Genomic DNA, 16,405 nt, shown 5'->3' on the forward strand with positions numbered 1-16,405 from the left:
TTGAAAGATGCATAACTTTGCATTATACAATGATTAAGGTTTATCTACATAGAACTGGAAAACCCTTTCGAGTTAGGCCTCATGCCCACTTCAGTATTTTTCCTTCAGGGTGCTATCCGTTTATGTCACTGATAGCACCCTGAACCCATTCATTTCAATGGACCCATGCACACTGCCGTCATTTTGACAGATCCGTTGTTCCGTTCCGTCAAAAGTAGAGCATGCCCTACTTTTGTCAGTGATTCCGTGACCGTGGGTCCCATAGAAGCTAATGGGTCCGTCAAAAAAAACGGACGGCACGCGGAAGGCGTTTTTGACGGATCCATTGCCCCAGCAACGGCAGGGTGTGCCAAAGTTCACAGACTGGGACATGTGACAAGTTCAAATGAAGTTCAATACCTTTTCTTTTTTTTTTTATCGGAAACACGGAAGCACAACGTCCGTTTGAAACGGAAACACGGAACGGACACGGAGTACACACGGATACCATAACGGACACACGAAGATCCGTGAGAAACGGACGTGAAAACGGTCATGGAAGTGTGCATGAGGCCTTAGCTATTTTTTGTAAATTAAAAATAAATAAATAAAAATAACCCAAAAAATTTGACATCTCACCAACTTTTGGGTCCAGGACTAAACCCCCAGCATACGCAGCCTTCCGACGACCTTTTTTGTTTTTATTTTGATCTACATCCATATTGTCATCGTCGTCGACCTAGAATAAATATGCAAGTTAGTCCCCTGTGATGTTCTTAAGATACGTATGTGCTACATACAACTGCGCGATCACAGATCTAACTACCTGGGCTATGCAGATTGAGGGTTTCCAACCTCTTTTCAAATTGGAAAACCAAAAACGAATAGTAAAAGATTATAGTGAGTAGTGTTATAGTAATAAATCTCTACAGCTCAAAACACTAATATGAACACATTAACTATCACTGTAAAATGATAAACCACAAGAACAATATCCTGCACCAGCTTCTCCAGTGTCAAAGAAAGTGTTTATCTTTACAGAGAGACCGAACATTTTTTTCACTGACACTGTGACTATATGGACGGTTGACAACACTGACTAAGGCTGTTTTTACACGGGAAGATTTTCTTCCAGGTAAGGAGCGCCGATCTTCAATAATAGCGTGTCGTTCTGCACTCATTTGCTACAATTACATGGAGAGCAATGATCAGGAGTACGGGGACGTGAAAAGTTTGCATATTGTTGTCAGAACATTCCCTGTTTACATAGATGTGCTGCTGGCAAACCCATTTTTTCGGCACGATAAACGATGCGATCAGCCGACTAACTAGCTCTTGCTTGCTTGTCGACTGATTGCTGCCCTGCATACAGAGGGCAATAATCGGGAACAAGCATCCACACACACTCGTTTAGAAGATATGCCTGTGTAAAAGGGCCTTAAAAGGGGTCGTCCCAAGATTAAATGTTATCCACCAAACACAGGACAAGGTCATAAAATGCTGATCCGACCGATGTGACTCCGATTCGCAGAATGAATGGAGTGGCAGGTCACGCATGCGCATTGCCGCTCCATTCACTGTCTATGGGACTGCCAGAGATAGTACAACGCTTGGCTATCTCCGGCAGTCCCATAGACAGTAAATGGAGTGGCAGTGCGAATGCGTGACCTGCTGTTCCATTCAATTGGAGGAACAGGAACCCCAATCTGGAGATCACTGTAGGGTCTCAGCGGTCGGAATCCCACCGATAAACATGTTATCACCTATCCTGTGGTTAGGGGGTAACATTTAATCTTGGGACAACCCTTTTAAGGGTATATTTACATGGTGCAATCATATCACGGTTTTTGTTACGATTTTCACAAATTTGTGGCAAAACAACAATTTGAGCGCATCAATACTTATATGAACAATGAGATACCTAACCTAGTTCTATTATTAAGTCATAATATCTGGGAGAAAAAAAAACATCCATAAACATTAAAAATGGATGTTGAAAAGTTTAACAGCAGAAAATAATCAGCAGGTCTATCTAGTTGCCATTTATATCGGACTGTATTGAACATATTTACTACTTAAGGCCTTGTTCACACTGAGTTTTTTTTGCCTCGGTTTTTGGAAATTGTGGCAAAAAAGAACGGCCGAAATTGACTCCCATTGATTTCAATGGGAGGTGGAGGTGTTTTTTTCCCACGAGCAAAAAAAAAAAAAAGCTTGCTGGAAAAAGAAGGGCCATGCACTATCTTGGTGTTTTCCACCTCAAAGGTCCCATTGAAATTGAAAAAGGGAAACGGAAATAAATGCGTTGGCCACTTTTTTTGCCGCGATTTGCCACTTTTTTTTTACACTTTTTTTCAGCAAAACACGCTTGCGGTTTTACCCTTTGTGTGTTGAAGAAATAGGTAATAAAAATTAAATAAAAAACGTATAAAAAAACGCGTGTGGTGTAAAACCACTCTGTGTGAACATACCCTAACTGTATAAGGGCTTATGCACACATCAGTGATTGTCTTCAGTGTGCTACCCGATTTTCAACGGATGGACACGGACCCATTAATTTCTTTTATTTTGAGGAGTCGTGTGCCCGATCCGCAAAAATTCAGAGAAGGTCCTATCCCTATCAGTTATTGCGGATTAGTCTCGCCCAGTCTATTCAATGGTCACTTTAAAAAAAATGGGCCGCACACGCAAGCCATCCATGTGAAGTCCGTATTTTGCGGCCATATAAAAAGGTCACAGATGTGTGCACGAGGCCTAACTCGTGGTCTCAGAAACAGTAGCATCTATTCCTTAGATGTTATTTGTATTAGCACAGCATAATTTAGATCATCATTTTGATATTACATTAGTGGAGAGAGCAACGTACCTGGACTGCCGCAGGACAGACATGTCCTCACAGATCTCATTTGCAGTAACACATGGTATATTTGCCTGGTATTTCCGTAGCATAAAAATATACTGCGGGAAAACGTCACAAATTAGACCTATTGAAAATAATATTTTGCAATGCAAGCAATTGAGAAACCTGTCTGAGTTGCAGAATATTTTCCGATAGGATTGCACTGCAAATTTTCTGCAGCGTATTTTTACACTGCAGAAATACAAGGCAAATATGCCACTGCACCCTAAATTTCCGACTCCAGATTGGGATGTCACAGAAAACGTAATCAAAAGATGCAACTAAACTTAATGCACACACTAGATTATTGAATTTTTAGTGGCTACAAAGTACAAAAGATGCCTGTGGCAATAGGAGCTCCAACAAGCAGCCATGATGCAACTTCCTTAAAGCTTCAAAAACATATTCGCTCCTTCCTACTCCAAAACGGCTACCAGTTCATCTTTAGAACCTTCACTCTGTAGACACCAGATTAATGCGGGCTCCCGGGCCAAGCACAGACCGTAAAAACTACGGTCGTGTGCATGGCCCCATAGAAATGAATGGGGCCACAATTCTCTCGTGGATTTTCGGGGGAATTGCGGCCGCAAAAGCACGTTCGTGTGCATGTGGCCTTAGGTTCACCCGCCCTAAGGTAGGCCGTTTATACATCCAACAAACAAGCGCTGGAACTGGTCCAGGAATTGTGCAGATAAAACGACATCAGAATTAGACTTTTGTACGAGACCTGCCATCCTTGTCATTGTCCCTTTGTTAAAGACATGCCAGTGATCCCGCGCATGGCCTGACCGCTTATACATGCCCTCCCAGTTGAAAATGCGGAGAACTCAGAGACCACTCAATGTTTGAGGTCGCTCATTAGAATATAGTATCACTGTCACTTTATTGTACATCCCATAAAGTAAGCACGCTATAGGTTTTAGTGTTTCTATGTGTACAGTAAGCTACTTTTATACAGTTATGTTAGATATTATAGTCTGAAAAAACTAAAATGTAAAGAAAATTATAGACATATTCTAATATTTACAACATAACAATCTAAGTGAATTTTATTCGTTGAAAATACATAAGATCACCTGATGGTATCAGTACTAGAGCCACAAACTACTTACCACAACTTGCTGGCTTTTCTTGAAAACATGCTTGTCCGGTACTAAATAGCCATTCTCATAGAAAGCATGCAGCAGAAGGTATTCATTGCGCTCAGAGCGTCCACCCATCAGTGTCCTTGACTTTATTAAAGAAATAAATAAATCAATTCTATAGGTAGAATTTTAAGATTGGAACATTTTATTAAAGCGCTTTAAAAGCTGTAATTCAACCTTTAACTTGGAGTAAATAAATGAATATGATCTATGACCAGAAGGGTTAGGAACGCACATATATAGGAATTTAAGAACAAGTAGTGATTTTGCAAATTGACGCTCAAGCAATACGTGTCCCCCAAAGAGAAGAAGAACATTGCAAGAGAAACCCTATGAAGACGTTCTATAAAACCTGTTCAGCGTAGAAGGTTTTTTCACAAAGAAAATGCCAGAGTCAAACACTCTACCTTCAAAATATAGAAAGACATTTACTTGTTACAGAGAACAAGTTTTTTGGAATGAAATGGCACACAAAATGACACTTTCCTTTTAAACCAGCTCAACATGATTTTGGAGAGATGAATACACTGACAAGACACATCATCTCTGTCAACAGAGTCAGTTTGTTACAGTCGCTTGATTCAGTAAGAGCGACATGCTATGAAACTAGATCATTTCTAGTCATTAGAAATTTCAAGCTGAATTTGATGCACTCGCTGGATGGAAAGGGGGGAAAAAAAAAATCCCATAAAAGATCTCAGAATGAAAGACTAGACAGACTTCAAACTATTTTGTGGAGGCACAACATGGAATGAGATATTGGATGGCTGGGGAGATTATAGGATACGTAGGAGTTACAGTCAATTAAAATTTAAAAACACATTTTCCTTCATTTATTCTAAAGTTTCCCAACAGAAAATATAAAGCACATCCCAGTTACTACAGAATGAATCATGATTGTACTGGCAGCAATTCATCGCAGAGGCATTGGGATCCTTACTGAAAAAAAGAGGAGACCTAGCACAAGTAATGCCTGCAACGTGCAGATCGTTGCCTATATCCCACGTTTATAGCGGAACACCGAAAAAACAAATATTGAGAAGAAAACAAAGGAACTTACCATGACGTTTCCTGCTATATTGGTGATCTGTAAGGCCAAGGGAAGAACATTCAACTCGCACATAATCTGCACTATGAATCTGGCATCTATGAGAGTGTTCTCCAGCATGTAGAGAAGTTGAGAGGAATCACTGCAGAAAGAACAGCACATTGAGAAGGTCACTCCGAGACTTCAAAACACATTGGGGCAGATTTACTAATCAAAATGTGCCCGAATTCTGTCTCGAATTGCGCTACAATTCTGGCACTCATGCCATGCGCCACATTTACAAAAAGTGTTCCCGATACTGGCACAAAAAAAAGTCTAAAGTAAGCCAACCAAAAGGTGGTATAATGTTAGACAGAAGCATCTAAAAATGCACCAAAAAAGAAATTAAAAGAAATTGGTCATTAGGGTAGGCAATTTCTAAATGAATCACCTGCATACTGTTAGGAAAGACAACAAAGCAACAATAAGAGTAAAGCAACAATAAGTTAAAAAGGGTCTGTACACTTTGGACAACCCCTGTTTTCGTGGCTAATAGAGGGAAGTCCCAAACAAATACAGACCCAGCAAGGCATTCGCATTTCTTAATATTCATTAAAAAATACAAAATAAAAACAAAAAACATGGAGATCAATTCATGAAGAACTGTCAAGAATATAAAATAACAAATCACTCATTTTATAATTAGACTAAACCAAATTAACAATTTTGCATTTAATGTATTTGTTGCTCAAGTTTTAGAATTAATTATTTCGCAATTATTGTCCTGAAATTCCGAATTTTCTCTGGCGGTTTTATTTTTGTATCCAGCTGTCTCTAGGGTAGAAAACAAGGGTCAGTATAAAAGGAATGCTAGAATATGAAGGAAATGCCATTGTTCTGTTTATAAGCAAATAATGGTTTATTTAGAAATGAATTTTTTAGATTTGCACGAACGCAATAAAAAAAAAATGTGGATTTACCTTGAATTTGCAAAGGTCAAACCTACACAAGTTGACAAAATCTTAAAATTCCTGTGCAAGGTAAGAGCAATTTCAGGATGTATTTAGTTCACCTTCCAGACCAATCTTCTATAATGGAATACGTAGCGCTTACATTTAAAAAAATAAATAAATAAATTGCTCGTCTGTCATGTTTGCAAAGAGCCAAGTGATGTATCATTTAAGTTTCTCCCCATGCATTATTTTCAATGTAAAAGCAGCGTCTTCCATTATAAAGGTTGTTGTTTACTAGATTGGTCAGGTCACTGAGCTGAATATATACTTGTCAGCATATATTTTTTATACTAAAGACAATTTTGAATGTCTTCAATATGACCTATCCAAGGTTAGAAGCAGAGGTGCGCTGCATTGTTAAATGAAATATTTGTGGTGTTAGAGGATACAAAATAAAAGGAACAATTTTCATTTTCCAATAAAAAAATAAAATAAAGATACTCATGTCAGTTGCTTGAAAAGTAAAAGTAGCGGATGTGTACTGCACGCTTAATAAGGGCAGAAACATTCTAGCAATTGTCTGACATTGGCGATCAAGGGGTGCCAATGCTTTAATGGCAGCCCGCGATCAGTTTGTTAGTTAAAAATGAAAAACCTTTTTCCACTACAAGTCTTTATTAGAATTTTTTTTAAAATAAAAAAATGTAACAGCCCTACATGAAATTGGTATCGCTGTGTACGTAACAACCAAAAACGACAAAATTTACGTTATTTAACCCGCACGGTGAACGGCGTAAAAAACAACTATGCCTGAGCTACTGTTTTCTGTTCAACCTGCCTTCAAAAAAAAAGTGATGAAAAGCGATAAAATAATGTTATGTACCCCAAAATTGTACCAATAAAAACAAATAAAAAAGTCATCCCACAAATATGCCCTCATACAGCTATATCGATGGCAAAGCAAAATAAAATTAAAAAAAAGTTACGGCTATTAGAATATGGCGGCAAAAAAACAAGTCTTTTTAGTATTGCTGCAATGTTAAAGGGGTTGGGCAGGAAAAAAAAATATTTTCTAAAAAAAAAAAAAGTGTCCCCCAGCCTTGGTTTGCCTTCCCTAAACCCCCCTACATACTTTCTAACCAGTTTCTGTTTGATCTCCATCGTCCCTGTTTACATCCATTGCTTCTGGTCCTGGCTGTTTCCTGTCTTGTAACCCACCATACCCATGATCCCTGAGGAGACAGCTTGCATCTCCCTTCCTCCCTCCGCAGCATCTCAGCTTTTTGCATATTGCCACGCCCTTTTATGTTCACCCTGCTCTAATTACAGTCACCCAGCTCCCTGCACGGTCATACACCCAGTAATTATCACACAGGGGGATGGGGGTTATTTACAGGAATGTGGGGGGGGGGTAATACACAGGGATGTTGGGGGTAATGCACAGGGATGATTAGGTAATACACAGGGATCACAGACAGGGTATATGCATCAATGATCAGCTATTACACAGGGATGATATAACTCCATCACCCTTGCACATAACCCCCATCATCCATGTGCATTTCCTCCATCATCCTACACAGGGATGATGGGGGGGGGGGGGGGTCGCACACAGGGATGATGGGGGGGGGGGGGGGTCATGAAATCCCATCAGCCCTGTATTTATGTAACCATCGGGGCACGTGGAGATTGAGGAATAACAACGCTGCCCACTCCTAAGGAGGAGGTGTGGATGATGAGACAGGAGAGGGAGGGGGTGTGTACTATGATTGATGACACTCCGTGTCTTTGCTCAGCCAGCACTTCTGACCGAACAGAGGCACGGCGCGTCATCAACTACATCTACAGGCAGTGAGACCAGAGGCGGAGCTCTGAAGAGCTCATGAAACATCCGCCCGGCCCACTGCCTGGAAATGTAGTTGATGACGCGCCGTGCCTTTGTTCAGCCGGAAGTGCTGGCTGAGCAAAGACACGGAACGTCACCGTAAATGAAAAATTTACTCCGGATGTGGTCACGCGACCGAAAATGATAAGTCGGTAACCGTGCAATATATAAACAAACATTATATTAGAAAAGTTATTGTACGTCACATTAGGTTAAAATGAAATGTATTTCTGGCCAACCTGTTTAACGACCCACAGAAAAAAGTTACTAGGTAAACAACGTAAATTTAATACGCAAAAATAAGTAGCACATTTTTTTCCCCATTACCCCTACAAAAAGTTAAGAAAGTTAGGCGATAAATTATACGTACTCCAAAATGGTGCCAATAAAAAAAATACAACAAGCCCTGCAAAAAAAAGCCCTCACATGGCTGTGTCTACGGATAAACAAACAAGTCATGGCTTTTGAAATGCAATTGTCAAAAAACTGAAGAAAAAAAAAAATCACGGTCATTAAACCACAAAATAGGCTTGTCACTAAAGGGTACAACAAATGTATTTTATCTTATTGTGATTGAATAAATATTCTCCTTATTCAACAGGTGCAGTCGCTAATGCATGATTTTCTCGTCGCTATAGATGCCATACATATAGTCATGTGCCGCAGGCGCAGTGTCCTAAGACGCAAACGCAGTTCAAGCAGTCGTAGTATCGTCCCATCCTCGTAATGTCTGTGATTTATAATTATAGTAAGTTAACAAGTATAAACATTGGGTTGTATTGACGTTTCTTTCGTTAGATTGGGTTGAGGGTTGGATAAAACGTATTTTTATATAGAGAGGATACTCTGATATTTAAAGTTGGTAGCTATACCGTCATTGACTAAAGGTACTAATTTCCTTATTGGATGATGGTAAATTGAGAGTATGTTACACTTGCATGTTATACTTATTGAGAAAGACCCCTGAGTGGGTCGAAACATTGCGATGCATATATACGGACACTATTTTTATGTGACACTTTCTCTGCACACAGCAGAACTTATTCAACTAATTACGTGACCTGCAGTTAATGGTTTGAGCAGACCTTATTAAGGGGGTGAATACATATGCATTTACAACAAGGTTTTTTGGGTTTTTTCCACAACAAAAAAAAATCTAATTTAAAATAAAATAAATTTTATATCCAGCATGTAATGCAACAAAGCAGGAGAAACACAGAGGGAGTGTATACTTTCACAAGACGCTGTATCTGGTGAGGATTGAAGGGAGAGGACACTTCTCTTTGGGGGCAAGTGCCAGAAATTAACATTAAGTTCTTGTACAGAGTGTATTATACACCTGCTAAGCGGAATTTCCATAAAACTTTTTCCTCTGCACCTTTTAAAATTTACAACTCTTATTGTTCGGTTGGCATAGCCCTATAAGGGCTTGTTTATTGCAGGATAAGTTGTAGTTTTTAATAGCGCCGTTTAATTTACTAAAATGTACTAGAAAACAACCCAAAAAATTCTGTGTGGTAGAATTGGAAAAAACCTGTTGTACCATCTTTGTTTTTTGAGTTTTGCTATTATGCCATTTACAGTGCAGTAAAAACAACAGGTTAACTTTATTCTGCAAGTCAATGCGTTTAGGGCGATACCAAATTTATATCGTTTTTAATGACATACTACTTTCTGCAAAGAACAAACAATTTGCTTAAAGAAAAAAAGACGTTTCAGGTCGCCATATTCTGAGAGCCATAACTTTTTTTTCCCTGTCGATAGAGCGGTGTGAGGGCTTGTTTTTAGTGCTACCATTATGGAGTACATGCAACTTTTTGATTATTTTTATTCCAGTATTTTTGGGATGCTAGGTGATCAAGAAACAGCAATTTTGTCATTGTGAATTGTTCACAATCGCCAGATAAATTATGTAATATTTTAATTGCTCAGGTTTTTATAGACGTGGCAATACCAATTGTGTTTACTTTTTTATTTTTATTCTTTGCATTACTTGAGATAAAAATTATTTATTTTTTTTAACTTTTAATGTTTTTCCATTTTTTTTATGCAATGTTAAATACTTTTGTGTAGGTATGGTACCTTTATTGGCTAACCATAAAAGTTCTATATGCGGCTTTCAGAGCACACAGGCTCCTTCTTCAGGCAAGTTCACAAATGAATGATTTCGAAAGAAGCACAACATTTAAGATGTTTAGCCTCATGTGCACGGCCGTGATTTCGGGTCAGTCAGTTGGCCGGCCATGGAGACACCCGCGAGCCGCCCGCAAATCACGGGCCGTGCACATGGCCGCGTGCATTATTTCCTATAAGTAATAAGACATGTCCGTTCTTTCTGCGGTCCGGGTTCCTGGGCCACACACGGACCGTAGAAACGAGTCGTGTGCATGGGCCCATAGGAATAAATGGAGCCGCAATTCTCCCGTGGATTTTCGGGGGAATTGCGGCCACAAAAGCACGTTCGTGTGCATGGGGCCTTATACAAAGACAATTAGTACATGAGGTGATACATCATTAAGATAAGCCGGGGCAATAAAACTGAGGTTATAGGGGTGATGACGTAGGAGTTAAGGCATCTGTAGTCATTTTTTTTTTGTAACATTAAAAATTATACGTAACTGTTCTTTACTTTTATTTATTTTTTTAACCTGTTCCAGGCTGCCCACTGTCTTTTGACAACGGGCGGTGCAGGTCCAGAGTCTACAGCCACGTCTTCTGGCATTGCTGTAAAAAAGGCTTATGAGCGCTCATTCTCTAAGCAGGGGCTGTTACGAACAGCTCCTGTACTTGGAAAAGCATGCTGAATACAGCTGGGATTTGAGGAAACTCCGACCCCAGCTGTTTAACCCTTTAATTTCTACGGTCTGTGACTGCTGCATGATCAAAGGGTACTCCCCTCTTTGATTGAGTTACCGGGTTTCCAGTGACGCGTTCAGAGACTGGGGAACACTCTGGAGTCAGTCTTCGGGACCCAGAAAGGACCCCAGAGCTGTCTGGTCTGTATGCCTGCTGTTGGGGCACACTATGTGTTGCCTTAAAGGAACAGTGTCATCACAAATAATTTTTTTATATGTTAAAGATGTTAGTGCTTTAATAAAAACGTTTATTTTCATTTGTGTGTTTGTGTTTTACGGTTTCTTATTTTTACACTTTTTCTTCCCTATGGGGGCTGCCATTTTTTGTTCCATTTCTGTGTGTGTCGATTAACGACACACACAGACATGGAATACGGCAGCCACAGTCCCATAGGGACTGCGAACGGCTCCCGTCCCATTGACTGCCGTGTACGGCGTCTGTGTGGGAACTGCGCATGCGCCGCTCCCACACAGTCCTATTCGAAATTGGCGCCGTCCGGCGCCATTTTCCTGTGGACCGGAAGTCGCGGCCGGACAGTAATATTACTACTTCCGGTCGCGGCTTCCGGACTTGTGCACATGGAACAGCGGCAGCAAAGGGAGCGGACGGGCCGGAGGGAGCCGCGGCGGCAGGAGCAGGTAAGAGATTTCAATGTATGTTAGTGTTTACTACTGTATGTAAACCTACTACACTGTGGGTTACCTCAAAAAATGGCGACACACAGTGTAGGAGGTTAAACCTTTCAAACCCCTCGTTTATCCCGGCACTAGCCAGGATAAAGGAGGGGGGGATGCTGAGAGCTCACTAGAGCGAGGGCTTTTAACCCAATGTTGCAATGCTGCAATTTTGGGAACTAGCTCCATCTAGTGACCAAAAATGGGTAGTATTATAAATTAGAAAAAATTTATAATATTTCCTGACTCGCGAAAAAAATAAAAAAAATTTGAACAATGTTTAATCACCCACACACTAAATGTTTAATTTTTAAAAAAAAAACATGTTTTTCTGGCAACACATTCCCTTTAACAGCAGCCTGTGTCATTGTTAAAAAGTAATCCCTTCAGGGGAATTTAAAAAAATAAAAAATTATCAAAAAATATAATAAAGAAAGGTCCACAAAAAGTGCTCCAAGTTTGTAGCGCACATTAAGGTAACATTTCATTGCAGCATGTCGAAATGGTTCCTAGAAAAAAAAAAAAAACAACACGTGAAGAACTGCCCTAACAGGAAATTTATGACAGAGTTGTCTGACCCAGGCAACCCCTTCACTGTACAGGGGCTTAGGAATAAGTAAAAGTGTCAGTGTTGCCCATAGAAATCAGATGATAAGTTTTTACTGTGCAAGAGCGAGGGAGCTGCTAGAGGTTACACTGACCTTTAGGCTGGGTTCACACAAAATTCTTTGCAGTTGGAAAATCTTCCAAACTGAATTTTGAGGCAGATTTTGCTCTGCTTGCATGCAGATTATCGCTGCGTTTTTCGCCGCGAAATACGCTTTCTCTGCCTTCCATTGATGTCAATGGGAGGTTAGAGACGTAAACGCCCGAAGATAGGGCATGTTGCTTCTTTTTCCCACGAGACTGTTTTTCCGCTCGCAGGAAAAAACCGCCTCCGAAATCAATGGGAGGCATTTTCGGCCGTTTTTTGATGCGTTTTCCAACGCGGTTTCCGCGTCAAAAAAACTGTGAACTGGCCCTTATGTTCTCCATGAAACTGTATAAAATAAACTTGTAAAAACAGTTATATAGTTGTGTGATTTTATATCTGGTCTATCTGGCTTTTTCTGATCTTGATTAACATTTAGTCTGATCAATAAACTTTAGGGTATGTGCACACGTAGTGACCAAAAACGTCTGAAAATACAGAGCTGTTTTCAAGGGAAAACAGCCCCTGATTTTCAGACGTTTTTTGAGCAACTCACGTTTTTCGCGCCGTTTTCGGAGCTGTTTTCATTGGAGTCTATGAGAAAACAGCTCCAAAGAAGTGTCCTGCACTTCTTTTGACGAGGCTGTATTTTTACGCGTCGTCATTTGACAGCTGTCAAACGACGACGCGTAAATGACAGGTCGTCTGCACAGTAGGTCGGCAAACCCATTCAAATGAATGGGCAGATGTTTGCCGACGTATTGTAGCCGTATTTTCAGACGTAAAACGAGGCATAATACGCCTCGTTTACGTCTGAAAATAGGTCGTGTGAACCCAGCCTTAGCTAAGAAAACATATTACAATCAAGTGGGAATTTTACATTCAAACAAAAAAAATTCAAAATAAAATAAAAAGATACACGCTTTTGAAAGCATGCCAGTTGGCAAATACTCATACTGCCATTTTCTAATGAAAAATTCAGATTCTACCAAACAAAAATGTTGGGATTTCCTAAATCTTAAAAACTTGACAGGAATTAGATGATAAGCAAACATATCAAATACCTGTATGCATTACGAAGCTGTTCTGGTAGAATCATAACGCGTTCAGTTTTCAGTACATAATGGACCAGTTCAGACAAGTGGTAGCTTTTACAACGGATTAACTCTTTTGCAGAAATCTCAATATCACAAATTATGCGACCACAGGCTGCATTTCTTTCAGCAAAACCACTGCGACCCTAAAAAGGTATAAAATAATTTTTTAAATTAAACAAAAAAGAAAAAAACATTGTTAGAAAAAAATTCAAAAAGCATTGGAAATCTTTTTTATTTTAGGAAACCCAAAAAATTACAAGCAAATTCAACTGCAAGTTAATTGGTGCAGAAACGATTTAGTAATTTAGAGCAAAAAAAATTTAAATTAAAACTTCATGAAATGTGAATGCAAACAAGTTTCCATTTCTACTACAATCAAGCACACAGTAATGTATAATATTACATAAAAAGTCAGACTTGTATCTGGAATTCTTCAAGGCATCAATTATAATATCTCTAAATATTTACTTAAAGGGAACGGTCACCAGCATTTCACCTATTACACCAGCAATACCTGGTGCTAGTGGGTGAAAAATCATTTCTATATAACCTAAAATTGTCTTCTTAGTTGGCTCTGTAGCTTTAGTATTCAGTTTTTTAGTGTTCCTGCACCGTATGCTAATGAGCATAAAAGAGTCAAATCTTCATTTGAAAAGTCACATTTTCATTCAAGTCCTTCCGGTGTACCCCGCCTCCTTATTTTTGATTGACAGCTCCTCGCCTTCCCCCAGCACACAAAATCCCGTGCTTGTGAATTGATGTCCTCTTCTGGTGTGTGCACACAACGGGACACCGGATTATTACGATAAAAAGCGCAAAATATTTGCAGACCGTTATTTAGTCGGAGGAGTTTACGAGAGGGGATAACGGCAATGAACTTTTGATAGCAGCGGCCAGTGAGGGATAAGTAAAGTTGAATAGGTGAAATGCTGGTGACAGGTTCCCTTTTAAGTCACATCTATGTAATACTATGACAAAAACATGGAGCCTTTTAGTGGTATGGATAAAACTTACCCCAAGTTTTGGCATAGTGGATCGTCTGAGTCTACCAATTTTTGACCAAAATGGAACTTTACATAAATTAATCCTTTGAAGCAGAACTTCAAGATCAAAACCATAGATATCATGACCCTAAAAAAAAAGGTCACAAGTGAAGCGTTAGAATGTGTATCAAACGCTTAGCAAAATAGCAACCCAACTGCATTGAAGAACTGTACAAATTTGCACAAGAAAGTATTTACAATATAATTTTTTTTATTAAAAAAAATAAAAATAAAAAAAAGGGGATTCAACACAAGTTTAAAACAGGTCTATGATAGATATATTTTTTTTAAAAAACAACATGACTGCAGATAGAAAAAAGCCTAAAAAAAGTCACACTTCTCTATTTAATAAAACTGAGCAAATTAAGCTAGGGCTACACAGCAACTTTAGTCGTGGCCAAAGTCGCAGTGTAGTCCTAGCCTTAAAGTGTACCTAACTTTTCAGAATAAGCTATCATTTGTGTGTACATGAGGAATAAGACTATTTATGGCCATTATATGACTTAAATTCAGCATTTTTTTTTTCTCAGTTTTCTCTGAGCTAGGGGTGGAGCCGAGCTGCTATCATGTCTTCTATACACTGCACACATAGAAGAGGAGAATCCTGCTCTCTTATCTCAATCATAATATATATATATTATATACATAAACACACAAATATACTTTGGTGACATAATTCTTACTAGAAGTTGCAGTATGTCTGTGTGTCTCACTCTGCTCCTGCTCTCCTCCCCACTTCTATGGCCAGGCAGTGAAGAGACACACCCTCACTTCCTGCAATCCGTCTCCTCTCCTCTGTAACTAGGGACGGATTTTGTTTGACAACAGGAGATGGACAGCAGGTTACAGAAAGACTCCTAGTAGTAACTTCATACAGAATTGGAATGGATAAAACGACCAAATTTTAACAGTAAATAAATTACAAAGTTGATATATATCAGGTATACCATTAGATCAGATTAAAGGGAATGTGTTGCCAGAAAAACATGTTTGTTTTTTTTTAATTAAACATTTAGTGTGTAGGTGATTAAACATTGTTCAAATTTTTTTTATTTTTTTCGCGAGTCAGGAAATATTATAAATTAGATTCTAATATATAATATTTCCCATTGCTGGTCACTAGATGGAGCTATTCCCAAAATTGCAGCATTGCAAAATTGGGTAAAAAGCCCTCGCTCTAGTGAGCTCTCAGCATCCCCCCCTCCTTTATCCTGGCTAGTGCCGGGATAAACGAGGGGTTTGAACGGTCTAACCTCCTACACTGTGTGTTGCCATTTTTTGAGCTAACACACAGTGTAGAAGGTTAACATACAGTAGTAAACGTACACAAACACGAACATACATTGAAATCTCTTACCTGCTCCTGCCGCCGCGGCTCCCTCCGGCCCGTCCGCTCCGTCTGCTGCCGCTGGTCCAAGTGCACAAGTCTGGAAGCCGCGACCGGAAGTAGTAATCTTACTGTCCGGCCGCGACTTACGGTCCACAGGAAAATGGCGCCGGACGGCGCCAATTTCAAATTGGACTGTGTGGGAGCGGCGCATGCGCAGTTCCCACACAGACGGCGTGCACAGAAGTGGATGGGACGGGAGCCGTTCGCAGTCCCTATGGGACTGTGGCTGCCGTATTCCATGTCTGTATGTGTCGTTAATCGACACATACAGAAATGGAACAAAAAATGGCAGCCCCCATAGGGAAGAAAAAGTGTAAAAATAAGAAAAAGTAAAACACAAACACACAAATAAATATAAACGTTTTTAATAAAGCACTAACATCTTTAACATATGAAAAATAAATTTGTGATGACACTGTTCCTTTAAGTGGTTTCAAAAGTTTGTGTCCATTTAAGTGTATAAACTGAGCAATATTCTCAAGTGGATGGTACATGAGACAATGAGGGATAACCCATCCCTTTCAAAAAACTTACTGAACTGAAGTGCTTTAAATATACTTACCACAATAACATCGGGATCAATTTTGTGTATTTTTGCAAGGAAAAACCCCAATAATGTCCTTTCAGTTAGGGCAATTTCAAGGTTCACATTCTAACCAAAAAGAAAAAAAGATAAAGCAGAATGGACAATCTCATTTCAACAGCATTGTAATTGTTCTTCCAACCTAATAACATGGGCAGGTCAGGAATTAATATTTAAAAAAAA

General features: G+C 39.4%; 1 protein-coding gene across 3 annotated transcripts in view; it reads right to left on the bottom strand.

The window, feature by feature from the left end:
* POLA1 (DNA polymerase alpha 1, catalytic subunit) overlaps nucleotides 1–16,405 on the bottom strand; it is a 335,037-nt gene that overhangs the window by 269,501 nt on the left and 49,131 nt on the right. For all 3 annotated transcript variants that reach the window (XM_075854008.1, XM_075854007.1, XM_075854009.1), the window contains exons 17-22: nucleotides 16,202–16,291; nucleotides 14,221–14,337; nucleotides 13,174–13,349; nucleotides 5,084–5,213; nucleotides 3,991–4,110; nucleotides 619–718 (exon numbers count right to left, since the gene is read on the bottom strand). In XM_075854008.1, coding sequence (XP_075710123.1) covers nucleotides 619–718; nucleotides 3,991–4,110; nucleotides 5,084–5,213; nucleotides 13,174–13,349; nucleotides 14,221–14,337; nucleotides 16,202–16,291 — 733 coding nt within the window. The remainder of the gene's footprint in view (nucleotides 1–618; nucleotides 719–3,990; nucleotides 4,111–5,083; nucleotides 5,214–13,173; nucleotides 13,350–14,220; nucleotides 14,338–16,201; nucleotides 16,292–16,405) is intronic.

This window comes from Rhinoderma darwinii, chromosome 2 (assembly GCF_050947455.1).
Source record: "Rhinoderma darwinii isolate aRhiDar2 chromosome 2, aRhiDar2.hap1, whole genome shotgun sequence".
Classification (NCBI taxonomy): domain Eukaryota; kingdom Metazoa; phylum Chordata; class Amphibia; order Anura; family Rhinodermatidae; genus Rhinoderma; species Rhinoderma darwinii.